Source organism: Stegodyphus dumicola, chromosome 4 (assembly GCF_044657685.1).
Source record: "Stegodyphus dumicola isolate Sdum_Otavi_A_Nest chromosome 4, ASM4465768v1".
Taxonomy (NCBI): domain Eukaryota; kingdom Metazoa; phylum Arthropoda; class Arachnida; order Araneae; family Eresidae; genus Stegodyphus; species Stegodyphus dumicola.
Genome location: NC_140771.1, coordinates 183628348 through 183653002, shown reverse-complemented (window position 1 = coordinate 183653002; position 24655 = coordinate 183628348). Strand labels below are relative to the sequence as shown.

At 32.8% G+C, this 24655-nt stretch overlaps 1 protein-coding gene across 1 annotated transcript in view; it reads left to right on the top strand.

Moving 5' to 3' along the window:
* Positions 1-24655, top strand: part of LOC118186515 (aquaporin-9-like) — a 118197-nt gene that overhangs the window by 89685 nt on the left and 3857 nt on the right. Inside the window, exon 5 of the mRNA XM_035356624.2 lies at positions 19793-20010. Coding sequence (XP_035212515.1) covers positions 19793-20010 — 218 coding nt within the window. The remainder of the gene's footprint in view (positions 1-19792; positions 20011-24655) is intronic.

Below are 24655 nucleotides of genomic sequence, written 5' to 3'. Positions count from 1 at the left end.
TGCTTCATGTAAGAATTATATGACAACTATAAATTTTGGAATGAAAGGAGTTTAGAGAAACTTATTAAAGGCAGATACTGTTTTGAGGTTTTCAGGATCTCTCTCTGCATATGCATACACCTATGCAGAGAAGAGGCCTATGATGTAAACTTTTCTCTGGATGTAAGAAATTATTCCTTTTCTTTTCTTTATGTAGTTTAGATCAATTTTCAAGCTGCACAGTTTCAGCTATAATTAATTATATTAGATAAATTCATATTTATTTTTTATTTTAGCTAATTAAATCTTTCGGAGCTTTAAATGAAAACAAGAATTGCATTGGGCTATATGACATTATGCACCAAAACAAAAACTCCAAAAGGATTTTCATGGCCACTTTACCTGTTTCTTTTGCGAAATATGGAGCGCATCTCTACCAATTTATCTTCTGTTTCATTTACCCTATAAGTTCGACAGTGCGACCCTGCTAGACTTTTCTTATACAAGAAGTTAAATTTACTCTTATTTTTCAATGAACACTTAAGCTTAAAAATGCAGACAAATCTAAAAGAAACGATGAATATGTACAAATATCAGATTAGAGCAAGCAGATGCTCTAATTTGTTTATATAGATGACATTTTCAAAAGGGCAACATGTTATCGAAGATCAACAAAACCGCAGTGCCTTGAAATTTAAAACAAATGTACTGAGGAACATTTTAATCCGCTTTATAGAAAGTATAATCGGATTAAATATACTTCTAATTCCTCCGACAGTTGATGCAAGAAACAAAACCTTCATTTATGCGTTATAGAATTCTCAGCTAACAGTCTTAATTTGAATTTTCTTAAAATTGTTGTAAAGACGCAAAAATAATACAAGTTTTCAAGAAAACGTTTTTTTCTCACTGATATTGCAGCATTCCAGACTTGAGAGTGGGAGACAGAAGTTTCTAGAAATTCTTGATAATATGCCATTAGAAATATTTTTCTTTATGACATTGCCTCCAAAGTGTGTAGGTTGTCCAGTCTTTCATTTTCATTCGGGCATAAATATTTAATCACCGGAACCTCGACTAATGAAAATTGAACAAAAGTATATGTAAATCCAGTTTTATTATTTTAGAATATTTCAGAAGAAATTCAGATTTTAACAATTAATTGAAATTAATTCAAATCTATCTTTGACTTACATATTATACATAAATTTACCTGCGGGGTATTAAAATCTGGACACATTCAAATGGAAACTTATTGCAATATGCAAAACAGGAGAATGTTAATAAAACTAAAAGTACTGCTAGTTCAGATTCGGAGTAAATTTTAAATTAAAATGAAATTAATAATCAAAATTAAATTTTCCTTCTGGAAATTTTTTCAGTTTTTCTTCTAGCAATAGTTGATAATACAAGATTATTCACTAGTGTGTCAAAATGCACACAAGCATAAAAAGAATCAAAAACATCCAAAAGTTAAAATGAAACTTTTAAAGCACACTAAGTGAAAAAAGATTAAAATACAGTTTAGGATGCCCAACCACCATGTAAGGTTTGAATAATATTCTTAACACGGCAGTACCTTTCAAAACTATTTTTTACTAAATATGATCAGTTTCAATATGTTTTGCATTTGCTTAACTTCGGCATCGCTCGCTATACAGTTAAGAATAGAAAATAATAGAAATGTGCGTAAGTAATTTACTCTACAGTCATACCCCGTCTTTGAAAAGAAAACGGGCATAGCATGTTCTTTTATTAAACTAGAAATTTTATCAAGTAAGTGCTCCCTTCGTTTGTTTGAATTTTTTTTCTATTTTTTTAGTTTTATAACGTACATTTATCTTTTTCTAGAAGTCTCCGTATAGTTGAAAAGGATATTACACGTAAAGGTGATTGCGCAATTTCAACCAACGACAGTGTTTGCTAAAAATGAGCAACCTTTTTGCCAAAGAGATGAAAGTGCGAAAAGCATGCGCTGAAAGACAGTATCATGTCCAGTTTTAAGGATTCTAAGATAGCATGTAACTGCTTTAGATGTGTTAAGTTTACGTATGAGTTTGAAGAAACAGCCTAAATTTGGGTCATACCAGGATATATTACAGCATTTTCAAAGATTTCTGCTCTTGTGATTACATGTTCAGCTCCCAATCTGATAACTTCTATTTCTCCATTGTAGAAAGTGGCATTTGGTATAAAAAAAGCAATGATACATGATTAAGATGTATAAAACTCTTGCACCAGCATTTTATCTTCGAATTCTTCTAAAAGATTAACTTTAGTAGTTTCAACTCTAAGTTATCCTTAGTAGCAAAATGGCGATCCACTATAATATCTTACATTGAAATAAATACTTCAAGACCTTTCCGCCTCTCCCGATCTGCCATCGCAACATGTGTCATCATCAACGCGCAGTACTTTTACCCGCCTCATTTGAGATTGTTATTGAGGTTGGCCTTTATTTTGTGTGCTTTTCACGAAACGAAACCTGTGAAACGGAAAACAAAATTAAAATGATTCGATCACCTGCCGGAGCTGTCGTTGCCATGTTTAATAGCCTAGCAGGGATGGGGCTCGGTAAACGCCTAGACGTCAGGTACCAGCCGAACACCAAACCTTCAACGATTTTGAAACAAATATTTGTTTATTAAACATTAACTTGATTAAACAAACATTTTATTCTCACACAAAACTCATACTAAATCCAATCAGTCGACCATTCTAATAAACTGACATATAACTTAATTTTCTGTGGCAAGGAATCGGTTCTTTTAAAATATCAGTCGTATGTTCTAAAATCATGGCCACAAATATGTACCTGCAGTGATCTTCTATACGGGGAAGATGCAGCATGTGGTGCCTTTTTGGTGACTGGATAGAACCTTACTACCTTACACTAAAACTAAAAAAACAAAAATTACAAAGACAAGCCGTTAAGCGGTTAGTACATCTATAGGGTATTTCTCCCGCCTTCTTAGCATGCGTTCGTGGTGTAATTGTCAGCACGCTCGGCGCGTATTCGAGAGGTCCGAGGTTCGAGTCCCGGCTAGGGCATTGTTCATTTTTCACTTCTCCTGCTTCAAAATAACCTAATAACTCTACAGTGAGGCCCGAACTAAAAAAGGTGATGGTTGATGATCCCTCACCACCAGAATTTGGCGGTTGGGTCCTGTAATCCCCAGTCGCTCTTTAAAAGGGTTTCCTTCTCCTTTCTGCATGCCCTCTTGGTGTAACAGTTAGCACTCTCGGCGCGTATTCGAGAGGTCCAGGCTCATATTTTACGCCTTCAGCATCAAAATAAACTAATAATTCTACACATCTATATTGCGTTTAGTTAAGACAGGGTTCGCGATTGTTGAATGGCTGGACACACATTTGGAACGGACATTCAAATGACTTAGCTGAACTCTGTGGCAAGCATAATAATTAGATTCATCACAAAAGTAAAATAATAATAATAATAAGCTAAAAAGAATTGATAAACTCAGACTTGACATTTACTTTCTGGGTTAATTTAAAAGATTTTCTCTGTGTTAAGCAAGACAGTGATTCCTGAAATATCAAACAATTCATAGTTAAAGGTATTAGAGTATTTTAGACTGCCGTGATTAATAATTCAGGTATACAATTCTCTTTTCTTACACATTTCATACAATCTTAACCTACGATAAAAATTTCGACTTCCCGCATGGCCTTCCTCCTTTTTCCAGAAATAACTGAAATTATAGAATAACAAATTTTGAGTGTATAATTTATTGACCTAAGGCAGAAGCATCTTTTTAATTATTTCAGATAAACACTAAAATTCACATGGTCTCTCGGGAGAGGAAACAAAAATGGAAATACAGTCAGATCCTGAGCCGAAACAGGCGAAGGAGGGTACCCAATTAACATTACTCCTTATATTAACACATTAATAGAATGTCAGGAATTTAATTTAATACACGATCGGCACGCATTAATAGAATGACAAGAATATAATTATGCTTAAGAAATGAAACAGGTGCGCTTAACCTTAATTTCTGCTTCAGTATACAAAATAGTCTTCGCGTATAGAAGATCACTGCGCGTACATATTTCTGGTCATGTTTTTAAAATATAAGACTGACAACTTGAAAGACTTGATTTTCACGATGATTTAGGTACCCATTATTTCTACGTTTTAGGTTTCAGCACAAGGGCAATACTTGTATGATCTTTTATCCAGTTAGAAACTAAATAAAAAGAATTTGTTAATGTCAGTCCCACCAAAGAAAGAAAGAAATGAAGGTATCTTTAAGCCAAGTAAAGAAGACTGAAACCAGCTGAATCAGGGACAAGAATCATTTTCATGTAGAAGCTTTCTCTGTCGAAGTAAATTCTCCGTAGAAGAGTTTGCTCGCAGAAGCCTTTGAAGAATCTGGACTTCGGAGAATTTTTACGGAGAAGAAACACAAGAATGATGTATCAGCTGCCCGACCGTCAACGCTAGAATTTGGACGTAGACAAATTTGTACGTTGAAGAATTTGCACTTAAAAGAATTGGCACTTAGAATAATTTGCTTTTAGAAGAGTTTTCTCTTAGAGGAAACTCAAGAATTACGTATCAGCCGCCAGATCGTCAACTTTACTTACTTTTCCCTTTTCAGGATGCTCAGCTATCTTAATTTCGACGTGTAGTCCCGAAAAACTCACGTCCTCAAGCAATGCTCATTCAAAGGAACCGCCTGGAAAAATAATTTTGCTTCTGTAGTACCGTAGACTGGAAATATTCCGCTCCTACCACCTCAACGTCCAAAACAGAAGTGTGTCCTCGTCAAAATTTTCAGGGGAACGAAAAAAAAAACGGCCTAGTTGACAAATTACGAAAATCTCAAAATTTCATTCCACCCATCCACACATTAATTTACATTTTGCGCCAAAACCTGTCCAAACAACTCGCGCGCAAGTCAAAATGAAAGCCAAAGCAAAATTCGGCAAAACCCAAAACCCGTGACCTTTGAAAGTATCCCTTCCCACAATCACCCAACTTTCGTCAAGGTAAGCATGTACGCACATCCAGAAACAATGTCAACGGCAAGAATAAATATTCTAGAAATTACGAGATGGAAGAAGTAAGAAATGAAGGAAAAAAATGGCGCCGGGAATAGTTTAACACGGCTGATCTTTCTTCATTCTAAAAATGTATTTCCTTCTATTTTTCCTTTTTTAAGCAGGAATAAACCAAATAACTTCGAAACACTGGTTCCCAATCCTTAACGTAAGAAAATAAAATTTTGTTAAATAAAATCCCCCATTAAATAAAATAAGTAAAAAAAATTACACTTAAATAAAATATAATGTTTGAATAATTACAGAAAAGAAACCTAATTATTTAATCAATAAACCCTCGAATTTCGCTATACATCAATACTGTTTCGGTATTATGTAATGAGTTTTAATCGAAAATTCGTATAATGTAAAGACAATAGGTACCTAAAATTTGTAGGCATTTTCAGTGCCAACAAATTACATTCAATCCTCATCTAATAAATTATTTTGTAAGTAGAAGCGATTGTCCCCTTAGCGATTGTTTAGCGTCCCCTTAGCTAAACAATCGCTAAGGAGACGCTAAGCAAAATAAAACTCGAAAATGGAATAGTGAAATAAATACAATTGAGAAACTAAATCCTAGGATAGGAATTCCCGGTATGATCCAGAGACACCACTAGCGATTCGATGGAAGTTTAAAGATGATCCATAGTATACCAAGGGTCTATTGGGGATCGATGATCAATTTTTCTGTTTTAAAATTTAATTTAATTTTTAGAAATGTAATTGTTAGATAATAATATCCGTTTTAATATGTATGAATACAGATTTGCATATGGCAAAGTGATCCACGCATCTAAAGTCGAATTTCATGACGCTTTTATATATATATCGAATGCCGCCGTCGGTTTTTATTTGTGGACTAATACCAGGCAGAACTGGGGAACCATTTTGGATCTTAAACAGCAAATGTGTCCTCTCGATGCAAAAAATCAGACGCAGATCTGTTCTTCTCTTTACAATGTGTTTTTGTTTTTTCATTTTTAAGCCAAATTATTTCCGGTTACTTGGCAGGACTGGAGAAACCCCCTTCAGCATACAATTAAAGGCTTTGCATAAGGACTCACTTGTGATATTAGTTGCCCGCACCCTTTGCGTGCAGTACAGTAAGACGGTTCAATTAATCAACCTTTAAAAATAGTGTGAGCAGGATTCTCAAGAATATTTAATATTTGGTTTCATTGTATCTCCAGGAAACGATTGAACGATTGTCTCCCAGTATTTTTAATCTGTGGAAAACGTTCAGGAATGATTATATGAAACCATCGAAGATGAAAGCCCATATGGAATGATTGCATCTTGCTAAGAAATATATGAATTTGAATTACTCAAGAACATTAAAGGAAAATTTACTTGTCTTTCTAAAGCAGGAAATCTTTTCTTAAGGTCTCAAATTCTGTAAATAATGCAGGAGGATCAGAAGCCTCTCACAATATATCTTCGTTAATTCCGAAAGCTGAATATTCATACACCACAGGTGAAAAAGTGTTAACAACAATACGAGGGGTAATAATAACTGTTATGAAAATGGACCCTGAACCAGTCTAAAAAAGTATCTCGCTTAGTTGTAACTTCATACAACGTTATACAGATAAAATGTCAGAAGGTACTAATGTAGACTTTGACTTAATTCACAGCATGAGAGCACGAAGTAATATTTAAATTGTTTATTTAATAGAAAGAAATAAAAGTAAATAAGAAAAATATATAAAGATGAAGTTAACGGTATGCAGGATTAACATAATGATGCACCAACAGTCCTTTTACACCTAAAGGCATAACATCAAAAGCACAATCTAAATTCATAAACTCTTGAAGACGTGTGAGCCGTCTGCTCACGTCTGCCCTCCGCTCTCGACCAGGTCTCAACGGTGTCTGGAATGATTCTTACTGCGCTGGGTGATGCTATACTGATGACGTCATAACGGGCAATTCTAATTCAGCATTGGACGGTTGATAACTCCCACAGCTTCGGCCAGCCTGAAGAGGCATCGTCCTCGATGTCTGTTGAATGGACATCACCATCATGTACCTGCAAAGATAATAAAAAAAAAGAGTATCAGGTCCTTAGGCTTTGAGCTGATACAAACATCAAATCAATTTGACCATGGCTTCATATGGTCAGCCGCAGTAGATGTTAAATTTGGTCCTTCATGGCATCCTACTTTCTCGACTTCATATCTGTCATTTGATCGAACAGCTATGATTTTATACGGTCCATGAAACTTAGGTCGTAGTTTCAAACCAGTCCCATATTGAGTTCTTTGAATGGCTACCAAGTCGCCAATCTTGTACAGTTTCGGTTTCTTACATTTCTTGTTGAATTGTTTTCGATTCTCTTCTTGAATATTCGAAATGTTGTTTTTAGCATCTTCTCTCATTTCATCACGTTCTTGTATCAATTGTTTTAGATATTCTTCATTCAATATCTCACTAATTTTCAAATCTTCTTTATTCTTCATTTTCGTGCCTATGAGAAGCTCAAACGGTGAATATTTCGTACTTCTCGTAGTCGTACTGTTGATGATTCTCTGAACATCTGGAACATACTTAAACCATTTCGTTGAATCTTCATGTGATAATTTTGACAAAACAGGAATCAAAATTCTATGAATTCGCTCAATTTGTCCGTTACCTCTTGGAATACCGGTAGTAATTTTGACATGTTCTATACCTTCTTCAGTACAATACGCTGAAAACTCTTTCGATGTAAAGGCACTACCTCGATCTGAAATGATTCTGGCTGGATTTCCAAATACAGTCTGTTGTTGCTTCAACTTTGAAATAACTTCTTGCGTAGTTGGTGATTTCACTGGATAGAACCAAGTAAATTTCGTAAAAGCGTCGACAACAGTTAGAATGTGTTGGTATCTCTTGTTCGTTGATGGAAGAGGTCCAATAAAGTCGATATGATACGTACTCAAGGGGACGTTTTCTTTCGGTACAGGATGAAGAAATCCTTCTCCTTTTCCTTGCTTCTTGTTGTACAGTATACATTCTATACAGTTAGCAATTACTTTTTCAACTTTGCATTTCAGTCTGGGAATATAGAATTCTTGCTCTACAGCATTCACAGTTTTATCTACAGCAAAGTGACCTTTTTTATGTTCTTTCTGTATGATTTTATTCTGTAAGGATTCTGGCACTACTAGAAGATCTTTACCATTTTCAAATTTGTACAAAATATCATTTCTCACGAAGAATCCATTTTCTTCTCCCTTCTCAACTAAATTCTTTATCAATTTCACATGTTCATCTTCATTCTGTTGTTGTGCTAACCGAATCTTCTCAGTTACATCGGATGAGTATGATGTCAAAATTAGAGCATTTCTACTTAAAGCATCAGCATGTTTCATTTGGCTTCCTGAACGATGTACAATTTCATAATCGAATTCTTCAATAAACATTGCCCATCTTGCAATCTTAGGAGTTAAATCTTTCTTATCTAAAGTTTTCTGAAAAGCACTACAATCAGTTACAATTTTGAATTTAGTCCCTAACAAATAGTTTCGAAATTTCTTCAGAGCTTCTATTACTGCAAGGGCTTCTAATTCGTAACTACAGAGTTTCTCTTGCTGCGGTGAAGTCTTCTTACTCATATACTGGATTGGGTGCTAATTACCATCATCAGACAATTGGAGTAATACCGCACCAAAGGCTTGACTACTAGCATCAGTATGAAGTTCTAATGGATATCCTTGCCTAAATATGCGTAGAACAGGTGCTTGAGAGAGAATTTCTTTTAATCTGTAAAACGTTTCCTGTTGTTCGGAATCGAACTTAAAACCAATACCTTTTCTAAGTAAGTCACTAAGAGGTTTAGCTATTTTAGCATACTGAGGAATGAATTTACGGAAATAACTCGTTAGTCCTAAAAAGCTTTGTAGTTGTTTACAGTTACGCGGTTGTGGAAAGTTTCGAACAGCAACAGTTTTGGAAAGCGATGGTCGAATAGTTTCGTTTTCAATTACATGTCCCAAAAATTCAATTTTACGTTTTAAGAATTGGCACTTTTTGAAATTTATTTGTAATCCATACTCCGAAGCAGTTTTGAATACTCTTTCTAATTTGTCTAAACATTCCACTTCATCATTAGCCGGTATGACTATATCATCCACATAAATAATTAGTACACCCTCATTTAGCAAGTCATGAAATACTGAATAAATATACCTTTGAAAAACATTTGGACTAATACATAAACCAAAAGGAGCTTTAAGAAATTCGTAAATACCATTATGTGTTACAAATGCGGTATATTTGGTGCAATTTTCGTCTATGTCCACATGGAAAAAGCCATTTTTCAAATCTAGTGTAGTGAAAACTTTTGACTGTTCTAAGCGATCAAGTACTTCCGGAATTAAAGGCAGTGGAAATTTGTCTTTAATAATCTTCTTATTTAATTTCCGATAGTCAACGCATAAACGTTTCGAATTATCACGCTTGTTACACAAAACAATAGGCGCCGAATAATTAGAATTGCTAGGTTTTATTATGCCCTCTTTTAACCATTCCTTAATTTGATCGTCAACAACTTTTTGTTCCGCTAAAGACATGTATCTTCTATTTTGACAGACAGGTATATCATCGCATAAATTTATTTTCATCTTGAAGTCAGATTGTCTATTTTTCCGAGGCTGGTACGAATTAATTAAATTACACAGTCTTTCTTTATGTTCTACATTCGAAATATGCGATAAATCAATCTCGTTGACAGAAATAGCATTCACCAGATGTGAAAGGTAATTAAACGTCGCGCTACGTCCGCTTTCGGGACTTTTGTTTACATTAACAGAGACGCCAGACGATTGCGAAGGATCATAAACATTCTTCAATGAGACAGCAATATTCAAATTTCCCATATCGCAACGAACGTTAGAATTTCGAGATGACTCAGCAGTTATCAAGTTTACATTACTTTTATTCCGATGAGAAATTATTTGAAGGCCATTCTCGGTAAAAGAGAAGTTAAACTGACTCATTACATCCAAACCTAATACTATTTGACTACATAATGACTTAACAACATAAATTTTCGTACGAAGTGAAAAACTATCAATTGAAATATCAGAAATAAAAAAGCCGATCGGGTACGTTTGCTTTGATTCAATTCCGTTTAATGTGATATCGCTACAATTTAAATTAGGAGAACCAATCTGCTTGTGTAACTCTACGCTGCATATCGTTACATCTGAACCAGTGTCAACTAGACTATCAACTAAATGATTATTTATTTCTACAGTCTTCCTAATTCTATCCTTGTCGGAAATTCGTTGTAATAAAGCTGCTTGTTGTGTCCCGGGGGTCTGCTCTGGACAGTTCGTTGAATAATGCCCGAACTTCTTACATTTTATACATTTTACACCTTTTGATTTGTTTACACAATGCTTTGAATAATGCCCAAATTCCTGGCAATTAAAACATTTGACCTTATTAACGTTAGATTGATTTCGGTTTGATGACGAAAGCTTACTTCTATCTTTAACTTGAGTGTCTACTTTCGGTTTCGGATTTTTAAACTTATCATTGTCCGATCTCATTTTATCATAAATTTTAAGCCTTTGTTTAAATTCAGATATTGTTTCGCAACCATATAGTATAGTTTTCCTAACCACCGAATCGGGAATACCATCAATAACATATTTAATTAATGAAGAATCTTCAATGTTACCTCGCGAACATATTTCTTTCATTTTCAAAAAATACTCATCTAAAGATTCATTAGGCATTAATTTACGTTTACATAACATTTCATGTAACTCAGCAGAATTAAAAGCTTTACCATATTCAGATTTCAAAAGCTTTTTTAACTTACACCAGTCATTAACTTTAGGTTCACTCTGAATAAATAGTTTCGCTTTACCTTTTAATGATCTTTTAGCAAAAACTAATTTATGCAAATCACTTAATTTCAAAGAATTTATAACATCTTCAAATTCATGAATCTATTTATCAACATTTTCATATGCATTACCAGAAAAAGGATTAACAATACTTTCAATATCAGAAAAACTAAGATGAGGTTTAAAATGATCTTGAATTGGAAGCTGCATACTGTTATTTACTTGAGACTCGTTAAAACCAGGATTGTCTCTTTGATTATCATCAAGCATTACTTCAGAAATTTTATTAATAGTTTCATCTTCAATATCACTATTTTCTTCATGCAAAATATTTTCAAATAATACAGATAAATCACATAGGTAAGAGACAATTCAGGTTACGATTTCCGTTTTTGAACCTTCTGAATTTATGCACAATACATTGCAAACTTTAATTAACTCATTCAAAGTAAAACTATTCTGCACTGCATCTATTTTCTTATTAAATTCTTCAGAATCTGGTTCAAATATAAAGCCAGAAAATTCACGTAATCTTTTCCGGTTATTTCGATCTCCATCAGTATTAAAAATAAGCTTATGCAAACTTTTGATTTCAGAACTTTTACTGTTCTTTAAAGCTGCTTCCAATTCTGGAATTTCTACTAACTTCATATTGGAAAGAAAGTTTTGTACTCACCCGACAGATGATCGTCGTCAATTGGGTAATCCACACTTTATACGAGTAATCCAATAAATCGAATAACTTTCACTCAGTAGTTCAAAGGACAGTTCTACTACTCGCACATTTTGGAATTCGAGGCCCCACGTTGGGCGCCATATTTTTTTGTAGACTTTGACTTAATTCACAGCATGAGAGCACGAAGTAATATTTAAATTGTTTATTTAATAGAAAGAAATAAAAATAAATAAGAAAAATATATAAAGATGAAGTTAACGGTATGCAGGATTAACATAATGATGCACCAACAGTCCTTTTACACCTAAAGGCATAACATCAAAAGCACAATCTAAATTCATAAACTCTTGAAGACGTGTGAGCCGTCCGCTCACGTCTGCCCTCCGCTCTCGACCAGGTCTCAACGGTGTCTGGGATGATTCTTACTGCGCTGGGTGATGCTATACTGATGATGTCATAACGGGCAATTCTCATTCAGCATTGGACGGTTGATAACTCCCACACTAAGAAATCATTAATTAGCGAATCACAGAAAAGTAAATTTTCTGTGTTTAATTAAAAGGTGGATGAATACGCTTTTGGTAGAAGCAATACTTTCATATTATATGTTCGATATTAGGAAAAACGACAGTCGAATTTCTTACAACAGGATTGTTAAAAACATACACTAGACGTGAACATATATATATGATTGGGTTCAAAGTTTTTGCAACAAAATTAAATTCCTATAATTAATTTTACTACTGCATTTCTGATAGGGCACCATCAATGATGCGAAAATATCGAAGATTTTTGGCTATTCTAAAAAAATGAGAAAGAGAGAGAGTTCTTGACATTCTTTCTGACAGTGCGATGCATTTTGCATCGGGAACACTTAATTGCTAACTATTTACAAGAAAATCTTCATTCTGTTTTCCATTTGTGGATTAAAGCAATACATGCAATTCAAGCAACGGCAAAGGAATGATCATTTTTTTGCTAAATTGTGCAAAAGTAATGATGAGCATTATAATATTTTAGTTGTTCATACAGAAACTCGTTGGTTGTCGAAAGGCTGTTGTTTGCACCATTTCTTTAAAACCTAAAATTCTGTAAATAGGTTTATTTTGGAAACTGATTAACCTACAGCAACAAAATTAATTAAGCCAAAAAAGCATATATTTGCTAGCAGATATATTTTCTTTATTTGATAATATGCAAAATTAGTTACAAGGAAAAAACATGAATCTTATTCAAATTCGAACAGTTTGGTTTTCGCTCCAAAATGGATTTGTTTATTTCCACTTTAAATGATTTTCGATGCAGCTTTCTGTTGTTGAAAAAGATATGATTAATTATAATGATATTCTTATCTACACTTATTTATCACTTGAAACAACTAAAAAAAGATATCAATGCCCGTTATAAAGTTTTGGAAAGTTTAGAAGTCTTGGATTATAAGTCCATTTGAAAGCGACACAACCAATATTCATTTTTCGTAACAAGAAGAAATGATTGAACTAAGGAAGAATTTGGAAGATAAAAAGAATTTTCACATACGTGGTTGTACCAAATTTTGGAACTTTAAAGATATTCTAAAAAAAAATATGTCAAATTAGCCCATTTTGCTGAATCATTTTTTTCACCTTATCCTTGTTATTATTTATTTAAGACAGGATTTAGTCAGGTTAACAATTTGTTAAGAAAAACTAGAAATTGATTAAACATCATAGAATACGGCAGTTTATGATTATTTTTAATCAATTTCACACCTAATATAAAAAGTATTACGGAACAGCATCAACCACAAACATTGCTTAGCGAAATATATATTTATATTCGTGATACTAGTTATTGTTACGATTACGATGATAAGCAGTTTCAGGCGAAACATCAAAAACAATTTTGTTAATGCATGAAGTACAAACACCACATGAACTAAAATCGAACTTTTAGGCAGTTACAATCTGCCTTTCTGAAGTTTTTTTTTTTTTTTTTTTATATATTTGGGAAATTAAAAACGAAATTAGTACAAAAATAAGCCTAATGAACCACTTGTTATAATTTTTGTTCATATTTTTACCTTTAAGTGTTTTATGTGCAATTTTAGTATTATAATTATGTTGTATGTTGTAGAGAAAAATGTAAGGGGTCAATGATGAAAATCATTCTTTTAAGAAAGGTCAGTTTAGGAAAAAGACTGGGAACCCCTGATCTAGAAGATCTTTTTAAATCATGATACACAGTTATTAAAATTAATACATCGTATACCAGTAAGATATGATTAAATATCCTCTTAAACGTTCAGGTGCTTTTCCGGGTACTAAAAAAGGGGCAACATCGAAATGTACTGAAATATGATACATACAGGGTGTCCCGTAAATATTGCGACAAACTTCTGGGGGAGGTAGGGCACGTCATAAAGATTAAGAATTGCATAGGAACCAATGCCCAGAAACGTCACTGTACGCCGCCAGGGGGTACTGTACAGAGAAGCTAGTGGAAAGTGAGGATTGCCTCATTCGAGCGCTAGGCAGCATACGAAGAGCATGGAACGCTATACTAACGTAGAGTTTGCAGACATGCACTTACTGTACAGTATAGCTGAGGGCAATGGACGAGCCACTGCACGCATTTCAAACACCAACCCCACCTCAGTTTGCACGTCTGCATCAAAATTTGTGCGACTACGGTTCATTAAGAAATGGCAGGACAAGTGAGGGCAGGGCAGGATAGACTGGGTCAATCGTTAGGGAAGAAAGTCTGTTGAATACGGTGGAGAGTAATACAAGGATCAGCATACGCGCCATTGCCTCTCAGTTAAGAATGTCTCCAACCAGTGTCCAGCGTACCTTGAAAGCCGAATCCTTTCACACCTTTCGTCTTCAAAGGGTTCAGTTACTGCTCCCGAATGACCATCCTAAACGTGTGAGTTTCGCGCAGTGGTTTCTGCAAGAACGTGCCCGTGATGTTAACTTCCCAGCTTATGTGATGTTTACGGATGAGGCCATTTCAATAAGAATGGCGTATTCAATCACCGCAATCAATATTTGTGGACTTAAAAAAGACCCTACGGTGTGCGGCATCATGCGACAGAACAACGCTTCGAAGTTAATGTGTGGGTGGGTTAATATGTGGGCGCCTGCCCATTTTGGACTGGATGTTCGTAGCCATTTGGACAGCTCATTCCCGTATGGATGGATTGGGCGTGGTGAACCGATTCCCTGGCCGCCAAGCTCACCGGATTTATCAAGCCTTGATTTCTTTTTGTGGGGAGCCATCAAAAGTGGGGTGTATCATGATCCTGTTGTGTCTGAAATGGATCTCGTGGCAAGACTCGCCTGGGAAGCTGCTCCAGAAATCAGAGAAACTCCCGGTGTGTTTGAACATGTCCGACAATCAAAGGTCCGTCGGTGTCAGGCATGTTTGGCGTCTGATGATGCAAACTTCGACCATCTGTTGTAACATTCAAGCTGCCGTACACCATTTGTATGCGTGTCCAATAAATGTTTCAAATTAATCACTCTCTTGTTTCCTTTCCGATCTTCTACCTCTGCTACTACTTACCCCTGACATTTCCGAGCATGGTTTCCTATACAATTCTTAATCCTTATGATGTGCCTTACCTCCCCCAGAAGTTCGTCGCAACATTTACGGGACACCCTGTATATTATTCTGAAGTTTTTAAATTACTTTATAATATCATAATCATTTTCACGAAGACTGTGTATGATAAGCAATGCATGTTTTCGGGAAAATTGATCATGCTATTTTTTATTACTCACACCTGCATATGTATTTAAAGGAATTATGCCATTTTACATATGTAGAAACTATACTACATCTCATAAAATATGTTTGGGAAAATAGTATGAGTTTAGATACTATAGCTAGCATTTAATAATCATGTGGAACTCTTAAAATGCATTAATCTAAACTACAGTATGTAAACTTCAGATTATAATCTGCCTTTTAAAAGACGAGTTTGCTTTTAAGAACTTTAGACTTTAAAAGAATAAAAAAATGAACAGAATAATAATAAGTTTCTAATTTAATTTTAATAACTTTTAATTTAAATAGAATAATAACTTTAAAAGAATTAAGAGAAATTACTTTAAAAGAATTTTTTAAAACTTTAAAAGTTTTTAAATGCTTTTAAAATCGCTAATATAAAAATATTAAAAATAGAAAACTTCATAAAGAATTACAGCAATGTAAAATGAATCTGCACCGATTTCATAACCAGCCCTTAGAAACATTTTTTGTTAATTACTATAAAGTTGAAAATAGTTATAAAATATATGATAAGTACAATATATTTTAATTTACATTAATCAGAAACATTTTTAAAAATATGTAATAAAGATTCTTTAATTAATATTAAGTGCTTTCATTACCTTGAAGGGCTCAGTTTCTTCGTCAGTAGCAGACTGCATAAATTTGAAAGATAAATCGAAGGTATTTTGTTCGGGGAAACGGCAACACATGGTTTTTAAATCGCTAACTTTGTAATTCGGTAATAGATTCCTTAAATTTTAAAGATAATTTTAAAATTTTACAGTTTCCCGAATGGCAGTGTTTTGAGAATCTACTATGAGCAAAAATGCATTGAAGATAAATCCTGTAATGTTTAGTACTATGGCAAAACTTGGCACCAGTTGTTCTAGATCAATTCCATTATAGTACTTGACCGTCAGTTTCCGAGGTATGATCGTGTCTACAGATTTTATTTTGAATAGAGCGTTATTTTACACAGTAATGGGCAAAATACATTTCTTTAAAGGCATAAAAACAGCTTTATTTTTTTATTTCATTCTACATATTAAAACAAACTATATCCCTTAGTAAAACTAACCAGTATTTTTAAAGTAATCATTATCCGCATTATGCTTACTTTAAAGAAATATTACATTTTCAGTAACGCAGCATTTAATGGAGAAACCATCAAATCTCTCTTTATCAGTTTATCTTTCTTAAGAGCAAGCACTAAGGTACCATCCGTTACAGATAATGCATTTTTGATGGTAGAGTCTAGACTGCGAAGATAAACATTTTTCTTATTTTCACACGGAAAGGAATAACGGTAAAAACTTTAAGCGCTGAATTAAAAAAAAAATATAAATATCTCATTCTTATTTGTCATTTAGATTAAAATTATGCCATTATTTTAAGCTTGAAATTAATAACTTAATGTTTTCAATGCGATTTTAATACTGAAGACGTGTCAAGTACAAATTTATGCAAAAATCAAACTTAGATTGGTATTACCGTTATAGACTTTATATCACTTTTCTACATCCTTGATGTCTTATATTTTCATCAGCTTAACAACACTCTTTTTGACTATATGATTTCAATACTTTAAGGAAAGTGACTTTAAAAGTAACTTTGGAAAGGTATTTATATGGTCATTTCATTATTTAATTTTACTACATTAAAAAGATTTAAATTGCCGGTATGCTCAGTTTCAGAGAAATTTAAATACGACCATTTATTCGTTGAAGTAGATCCATTAGGTTCAAATCTCGAAAAAAAATACCTGGTTCCTCATATGTAAAAAATGGGGAAGGGAGATTTACTTCTTTTATAACAAGGGTTCTCAACCTTTCTTGCCCCATGCATCCCTTTAATCATTGCTGCATTGCTAGACGATCATCCTTCTCTATTAACTTGAATATACATATTTATTTAAATTAAATTATTTTAATATGTTTTAAAAATTAAACGAGAAAAAGTATAGATAATTTTGATAAGTATTAAAATTTGAAAAAAAATATTTTTTTTACATTAACAAATTACAACTAATTACTTAAGAGGTAAGTAAACGGCTGACGGCATCCTACCCCTGAGATTATGTTTGCATCCAGGAACGAACTCCTTTTTTAGGACCTCAGTCAAGTCACAAAGACAAATAGACAAATAATTTTAATTATACGACAAATAATTTTGAATGAATTGCCATAGTCACTTATGTAAAACCCCTAAAACTTTAAAAATATTCTATAACTGTAGAATTTAAAATAAAACAGTTCATTGCCTATGTCAGCAAGTGCCAATTCTATTCAGCTTACCTTAGCCCTCTAACAGTGACCGAGCGGTTAGGACCGCTGAATGCTGGTATTTCAAACCCAGTCGAATAGGCTGGAAGGATGATTGGTTTTTCATTTTATCCCATTTGTAGCGTGATAGCCTTAAATAATCCTCTACAAAGGAATTTTTCCTCTTAAAAATCTGAAGTGTTTTCCCATACTCAAATAACCTAACCTCTTCAGCTTAACATTAAGTAGCTCAATTATGATAAACCCTTTACAAATATCGCTCGTTAAAGATGAACTTAATAATAAGATGTGGAAGTTTATTAACTGTTAATCCATCATGGATTCTTATAATGACTTTTTTTATGCAGTTTTTTTTAATTCAGATTTATGGATTTATAAATATTGTGTTTACTAAAATTTCAAGAATGAGAGAACAAATTATTTTGGCGAAAACGCTGCTCTACAGAGTTCTGAACCAAACTGATCTCATATATCTTTTACACAACTTTTTCATAATTTTTTTTGATATTTTTATCTTCTAATACGTGTTCGAGAAAATTAGGAATTTGAGAAAAATTAGGGCGTTTCAATCTAAATTTCTTATCTGACAAAAATATCTGACTTAAAATAGCTAAATATTGCTAAATGTTAGTTTTGCTTGTATTCCGATTTTCTAAATGAAAATGAAGAAGAAATTTTCGAATTATTTATTTTTTTCCAAAATTTAGATCTGCTTTATTTGGCAGCTAAAGGTATCTACATTTTGGTTTTGGAAAATGTAGTAGATGCATTCTGGTTTCAATTATATCTCCAACTCTCATACTTCTGCAGTTAAAAAGTTCTAGTTCTCTAATTCCTCAACTGAAATATAAGCAAAGAGCATAAGCAAAGAGCTGTCGAGTTGTTTTGCCTTAATCAATCAACCTATCCTACTTCTCTATAGGATGGCCAAAGGAACTAGCTTACACGTCGAAGAATCTGAATACGAACCAGTGAAATGCAAAGACGTTTGTGACTATAATATATTTACGAAATAAGAGCACCTGAAATCTGTCAATTAAAAGCATCCTCTCAATAATTGTGTTGCATGGAAAGACGAATACAAGACTCGGATACTATTTTCTAGCATTTTCAAAACTCAATTTAAAGTATAATTGAATAAAGTCATCTGTAACCGTCCCAGGAGTGGTCGAAGAGTTAAGACCGGTGAATTCTGGAAGTTCGGCCAAGGTTCGATCCTAGTTGAACGGGCTAGCTGTATGGTTGGTATTTGCTGTTTTACCAATTCGTAACGTGATTATAATTACACCGGTAAAACGTTTAAAACAAGAAGTCCTTTCACAGCCAGGTACTCTTACCAGCAAACTGGCTGAAACAATAACCAATTACGTATAATTTTCATTTGATCAATAGGTAAGTTATTGAACTTAATTAAATGCTCTGACCATATAATACGATCATGTGCGCTCTCTCTAACTATGAATAGAGCCTTCTTTTGAATTGACAGCGTTAAGTGATGGGTATGCCAATGAGATTAGTGTCATCCTTGTTTAATAATGATCATTTCTAGCAATGTTCTTTGCCAGCAATTTGTTAAATACCATTTCATTATTATAATCTGCTGCATTACAGGAAATGCGCATGAAATCCCGACAGTTAAATAAAGAACATATGATGGTTAATTTACGTTTACTTAAGACATAAACGAAGAGTTGTTCTAGACAAGTGAAAGTTCATAAGACATATATGAAAACATATGATCGTCACAGGTCCACGTAGATAATTCTTGTACTACAGGAAAACAGATGATAAATCGTTCACAACGATGACTTTCCACTGATAATAACGTGGTAAGTAAATGTATTGATATTTTCGTCGCAATTACGTCAGCCTTTTACATCCAGCCCTAGCCAGGCTTCCCTTCCTACTGAAAATTAAATACACGTTTACTAAGTCTGTTTCTCTGCACTGTACGGGCTTAAAGGAATGGAAATTTCCAACGTTATTATTAATTTATTCGTTCACTTGTAAAACACAACTTTTGGGGAAATAAAGAACTTAATTCTTTTTATTTTGAAGTTTGATATTTGATCATGATTAATAATAATAAAAATTAATCATTAATTCTTTATTTTCGTGTCTGCAAAGTGCTCTATAACTAGTATTAATTAATTAAATTTCCTATAAACTATTTATGTTTATATTTTCAGCTTGTTGTAGGTTTCCTTGTAATGTTCACCGTGATGGGCATCGTGGACACTAAAAATTTGAAAATACCAAAGTTTTTGTACCCACTCTTCATAGGCTTCGTAATTCAAGCAACCGCCCAAAGTTTCTGTATGAATTGCATGGCACCTTTAAATCCAGCCCGAGATTTTCCTACACGTGTATTTACAGCAATAGCTGGCTGGGGTAAAGAAACATTTAGGTAAATTGTGACTAGTGTTTAAAATTTTATTAGTTTTAAAGAATTTTGTATGTTTTCTAGAGATTGCTTCATGTTTTGAATTGTTCCAAAATAAGGTATGTATAAGATATATAATACTTTATACGAGAGATGATAAGTATTTTGGTATCCTATAAAAACGCATGTAATTACTATATAATAGTACATTATAACAGCTTTCATCTAAGTACTGTTTTACATTTTTTCAAATAATTCTATTCACATACTTAAAGCATTTGAAGAAAAGCTAGAAATTTTCCTGATTTCTGCAATTTCAATTTGTTTCTTGAATTCTCGGTATGAGTTGAGATGCAGAACTTCCACGAATCATTTTTCCTACAACAAAATGAACATGATCTATTGATTGCTAATGGGCTGTAGCCTTAATTCTAAGATCCCTCAACTGGAGATTTAAGTGAGTTATTACAGAACAGCCACAATGGGCATTTATCATCTCTTACAGCTCTCTTTGGAAAACTGTATAATTTTTGTAATTTACAGAAGAACAGCATGGAAAACCCGCGCAGCGAAATCCAATGCAATCAAAAAAAAAAAAAAAAAAAAAAAAAAAAACCTGTGCAGTTACCTGACAGCTGAAGTAAGTTGATAAAATAGAAGTTCTGACTCATGTACTTATCTCTATTAGGCTTTTGCTGGATCTTAACTAATTTGTAAATATTAGTGCATGGTTCTGAAAGATAAAGTAAGCGTCGGTTGATATTTTTTAAAATAGTATAATAATATAAAACTGATAGTTGAAGAACTAGTTATAGCAAAAATAATACGCCGAAGAACAAATGTTCAAGATTAGTTATGAATCAACAAAATTATTCACTAACACGTTATTTATGAAAAAATTAAATTTTTTATAATTTTATCATTTTAAAAACTTTTTTTATTTAAAACGCTTTTTACATGTCTATTTGCTATGTATTTTTGGCATGACATGTGGAAAAATATTGTATGTATTTAAGAAATAAACTCTGAAATGAAGGTAAAATAATCATTTCTTTTTTCTAATAAACTAAACTGGAAATAATATCCTAAAATAAATATATAAACTAGGGAAACTAGAACAAATATTCAATAACTAACTATAAAAGATTCAAATTTTTACTACACTTCATTCTGTATAAATGAAAAGTCATAGCTAAGCAATTTTTACAACTTTGTTAAAAATATTCCTACAATTATAACATTTAAAAGTCTGAGTGTGAATTACGAAAAATAATATTTTAACATGATTTATGCGAAATTTTAAGCATAAATTTAACATAATAAAAACTTTTCTTAATCCTCATCAAGAAAATTTGGCATCTCCACTGCATTTATAATTCTTTCATATCTTCTTATTGTTTATGGAGTAATTATTTGCGTAACTTAAATACGTTAATGAACGATTTATCTTTCCTCTGCAGTTAATTGTAACTCAGTAGAATTTAAAAGTATAAAATTTAGGTAAATATACTCGTTTTATTCTAAATTATGAGCACAACAATGTTTAGCTAATTCTGCAATTTATTGCACACATTATTTACTGCTCATTTGCTTTAACTAATTAACGTATTCTGAATTACATTATGAATGCATAACGTACAGAAGGCACCAGCCATTGGAAAACGTTTTATGGAAGTCTGGTATACATTAGACTGGTATTTCGAACCTTGGTTCGATTTCAGACAAAAGGGCTGGCTACATGCGCATTTTCATAGTTTTTTTTTCATGTGTAAAGTGGATACGAGCCATTTTCCGTTAGATAGTCCTTCACGAAGGTCCTCCTTTTCCTAGGCAAATAGTCCTAGCGTGCTTTGCCATTATGAAATAAATCAAACTAAACCAAACCTAGCATGCATATTAGCGTTTGATCTGACTACGTAAAAAAAAGCTTTTATGCAAAGGAATTTGTCACGGATCTTATGAATTGCATGTATTTTTTGCATAATACTATCTTCAATCAGAATTAGCGATTTTATTTCGCACGTGTCAGATTAAATGGGTTTTCTCTAAAAGAACATTTCTTTATTTCCGTTGCATCTTGGCAATTTGTCGACGTTCTGAAACGTCATGATACTCGTATGACCGCTTTTAGACGTGGTCGTTTTAGAGTTTTTTGTAGTTCATCAGCATTATTTTTAGAATGAAAAGAGACTAAATCTACCCTTTCAAGAATCTGAAGTCCGCATAAGATTTACTTTGTAATGTTTCATTACTTTATTTCATCTAAATATATTAACTTAAGGTAGATTCATCTAATGAAATGTGAATTTAATATAAATACTTTTGATTTATTAAATTTAATTAGTACTAAAAATACGTACTAAATAATTGTTTAATATTTTGTTAAAATAATTAATACTTAAAATAGTTTTTATAAATATTATATCAAAATATTTAAAAATAAAACTAATCTATAAAGTAAGTTATTACGTTATGCATTTTATATACTAAAAAATTCATATTTCCGAAATCAATGCAAATCATGGGTTAGCAACTATTTCACTACTGAAATATGACTTTATTTCTTATTTTTGAAGTAAGGACGAATTCACAGCTGTCCAATATACATGTATATGGCGGAAGGTTGGTGATGGTATATTTAATTATGGCAAAGCACACGAGGGCTATCTGCCTAAGGGGAGGGATGCCTTTCGTGGAGGACTTTCTAAGGGAAACTGGCTCGTATGCAGGTTACACATGGGGAAAACCACGAAAAGACCCATGCAGCCGGCCCGTTCGCGGGATTCGAACCTCGGACCGAACTACCAGTGTTCAGCGACTTTACCGCTCGGCCGCTGGTGGGCCTATATGGCGGAAGGAGAAGCAGATCTGTACATTATTTACTGGATGCTTATATAACGAAAATCTTGAGATTTGCGCGTTTGGCTAGCTGCCAAATTCGAACAACTGCGCAATTAATTCAGATTCCAGCAGTTCTTTCAAGTCATTGGGTAAAGATGCCATCTGTAAGGCGTTTGAAAAGACTTACTTCATGTTTGAAATTGAATCAAGCAATGGCTGATATAAATAATATTGCTTATATTAAAAGTAAATGTAATGAACTGTCAATCAAAGAACGCATTGTGAATCTTCTCATTGTTCTGTATCTATTTACTTCAACTGCCTTTAGCGAGTGAAATTATCGTCAGAATGCTGAATTTGTACTTATTTTGTGTGTGAATATCTGCTATCGTATAGTGTTCGTGAAATAGTGTCTCTGTGGTCTATAGTGATCTGTGGAATATAGTGTTCGTGAAATAATGTTTCTGTGGTTTGTGAAATTGTGTCTCTGTAGAAATAGTATCTGTCTCCAATCGCTGTGGTTCCAGCAGTGCAATATTTGGATAAACTTACTAGATTTGTGCTTCGGTTTTAACGTTATAAGTGGTATATCGCATATCATTCTTATTAATCGATTACTGTGTTCATATTAAAAAGTTGGCTTTCAGAATTAATTCATATAAAACCAAAAATAACATACAACGGTAAGCCACTTTCTGGTTTTGCTTAAAATGAAATCAATACTAAAGCAACAACAATTCAAGCTGTTATAGTATGTTCATTATTTTTAATTTACAAAGAAATTATTGGACTAGAACCAGTACTTAATGTGACTGCTGAAGATGAATCAGATATATGTATATAAGCAATTAATTAATTATTAAAATTAATAGTAATGCACATTCTATAGTATATTGTCTTTTATACAGTATGCAGAAAAGGTTAATGATTTTAAACAGTGTATGAACTGTATGATAGAAAAGATAGTGTTAAAGAAACATTAGCATTTCTATAAAATATTGTAATCTATAATTGTGTTATATTTAATTGTGTAACATTAAAAAACACTAAATATTTTTTATTGATTGCAAATTGCAGTTTTATTACTTTTCGTTTGGTATCTATTCTTCCAAACACTGTGTAATTCGCGTTTTTTTAAATATTGCCGTTATGTCTGTTTATTAGATTATCTGAATAAATGAATGTTGGAAATTAGATTTTACTTTTTATTAAATTTAAGTATATTCTATTTTCTTTACTTTCTTTTTACGTGCTTGTGATAACAAAGAAATTCATAATAAATATAAGCAGAAAGTTTCATCGTGTGCTATTTAACGAAGAGCTTGCTTTAACGTACTTAGCTTACTATCGTATACTATGTTATTTCAATTATTTCTGTACAGTAACAAAAAGGAAAGTTATTGATTATAAAAAGTGCATGAAATAATCATTGTAATCTACCATTATTCTAAAATGTAGAAACTAAAAATAAGTAAATACATTAACATATGATCGAAAGAAATGGTGTTAAGAATCATCAGCATTACTAGTAAATACTACAATCCATAATTATTGCACTTTTAATTGCTTACTATTTAAACAACACATTTTTTTTTATTAATTGGTAATTTTATTTCTGTTACCTCCCTTCTGTTATTTACTTTCAAACACTACCAGTTCATGTTTTTTCTTAAATAGTGCTGTCATGTATGTTGTTTGTTAGGTTATTATTTCATTTTAGATATGAATATGGGAAGTTATTAGATTTAGGTATATTTTTATCACATTTATTAACTACATTATACTGTCTTTCATTTGCATATCTTGAAGATATAGAAGTTAATGGTTA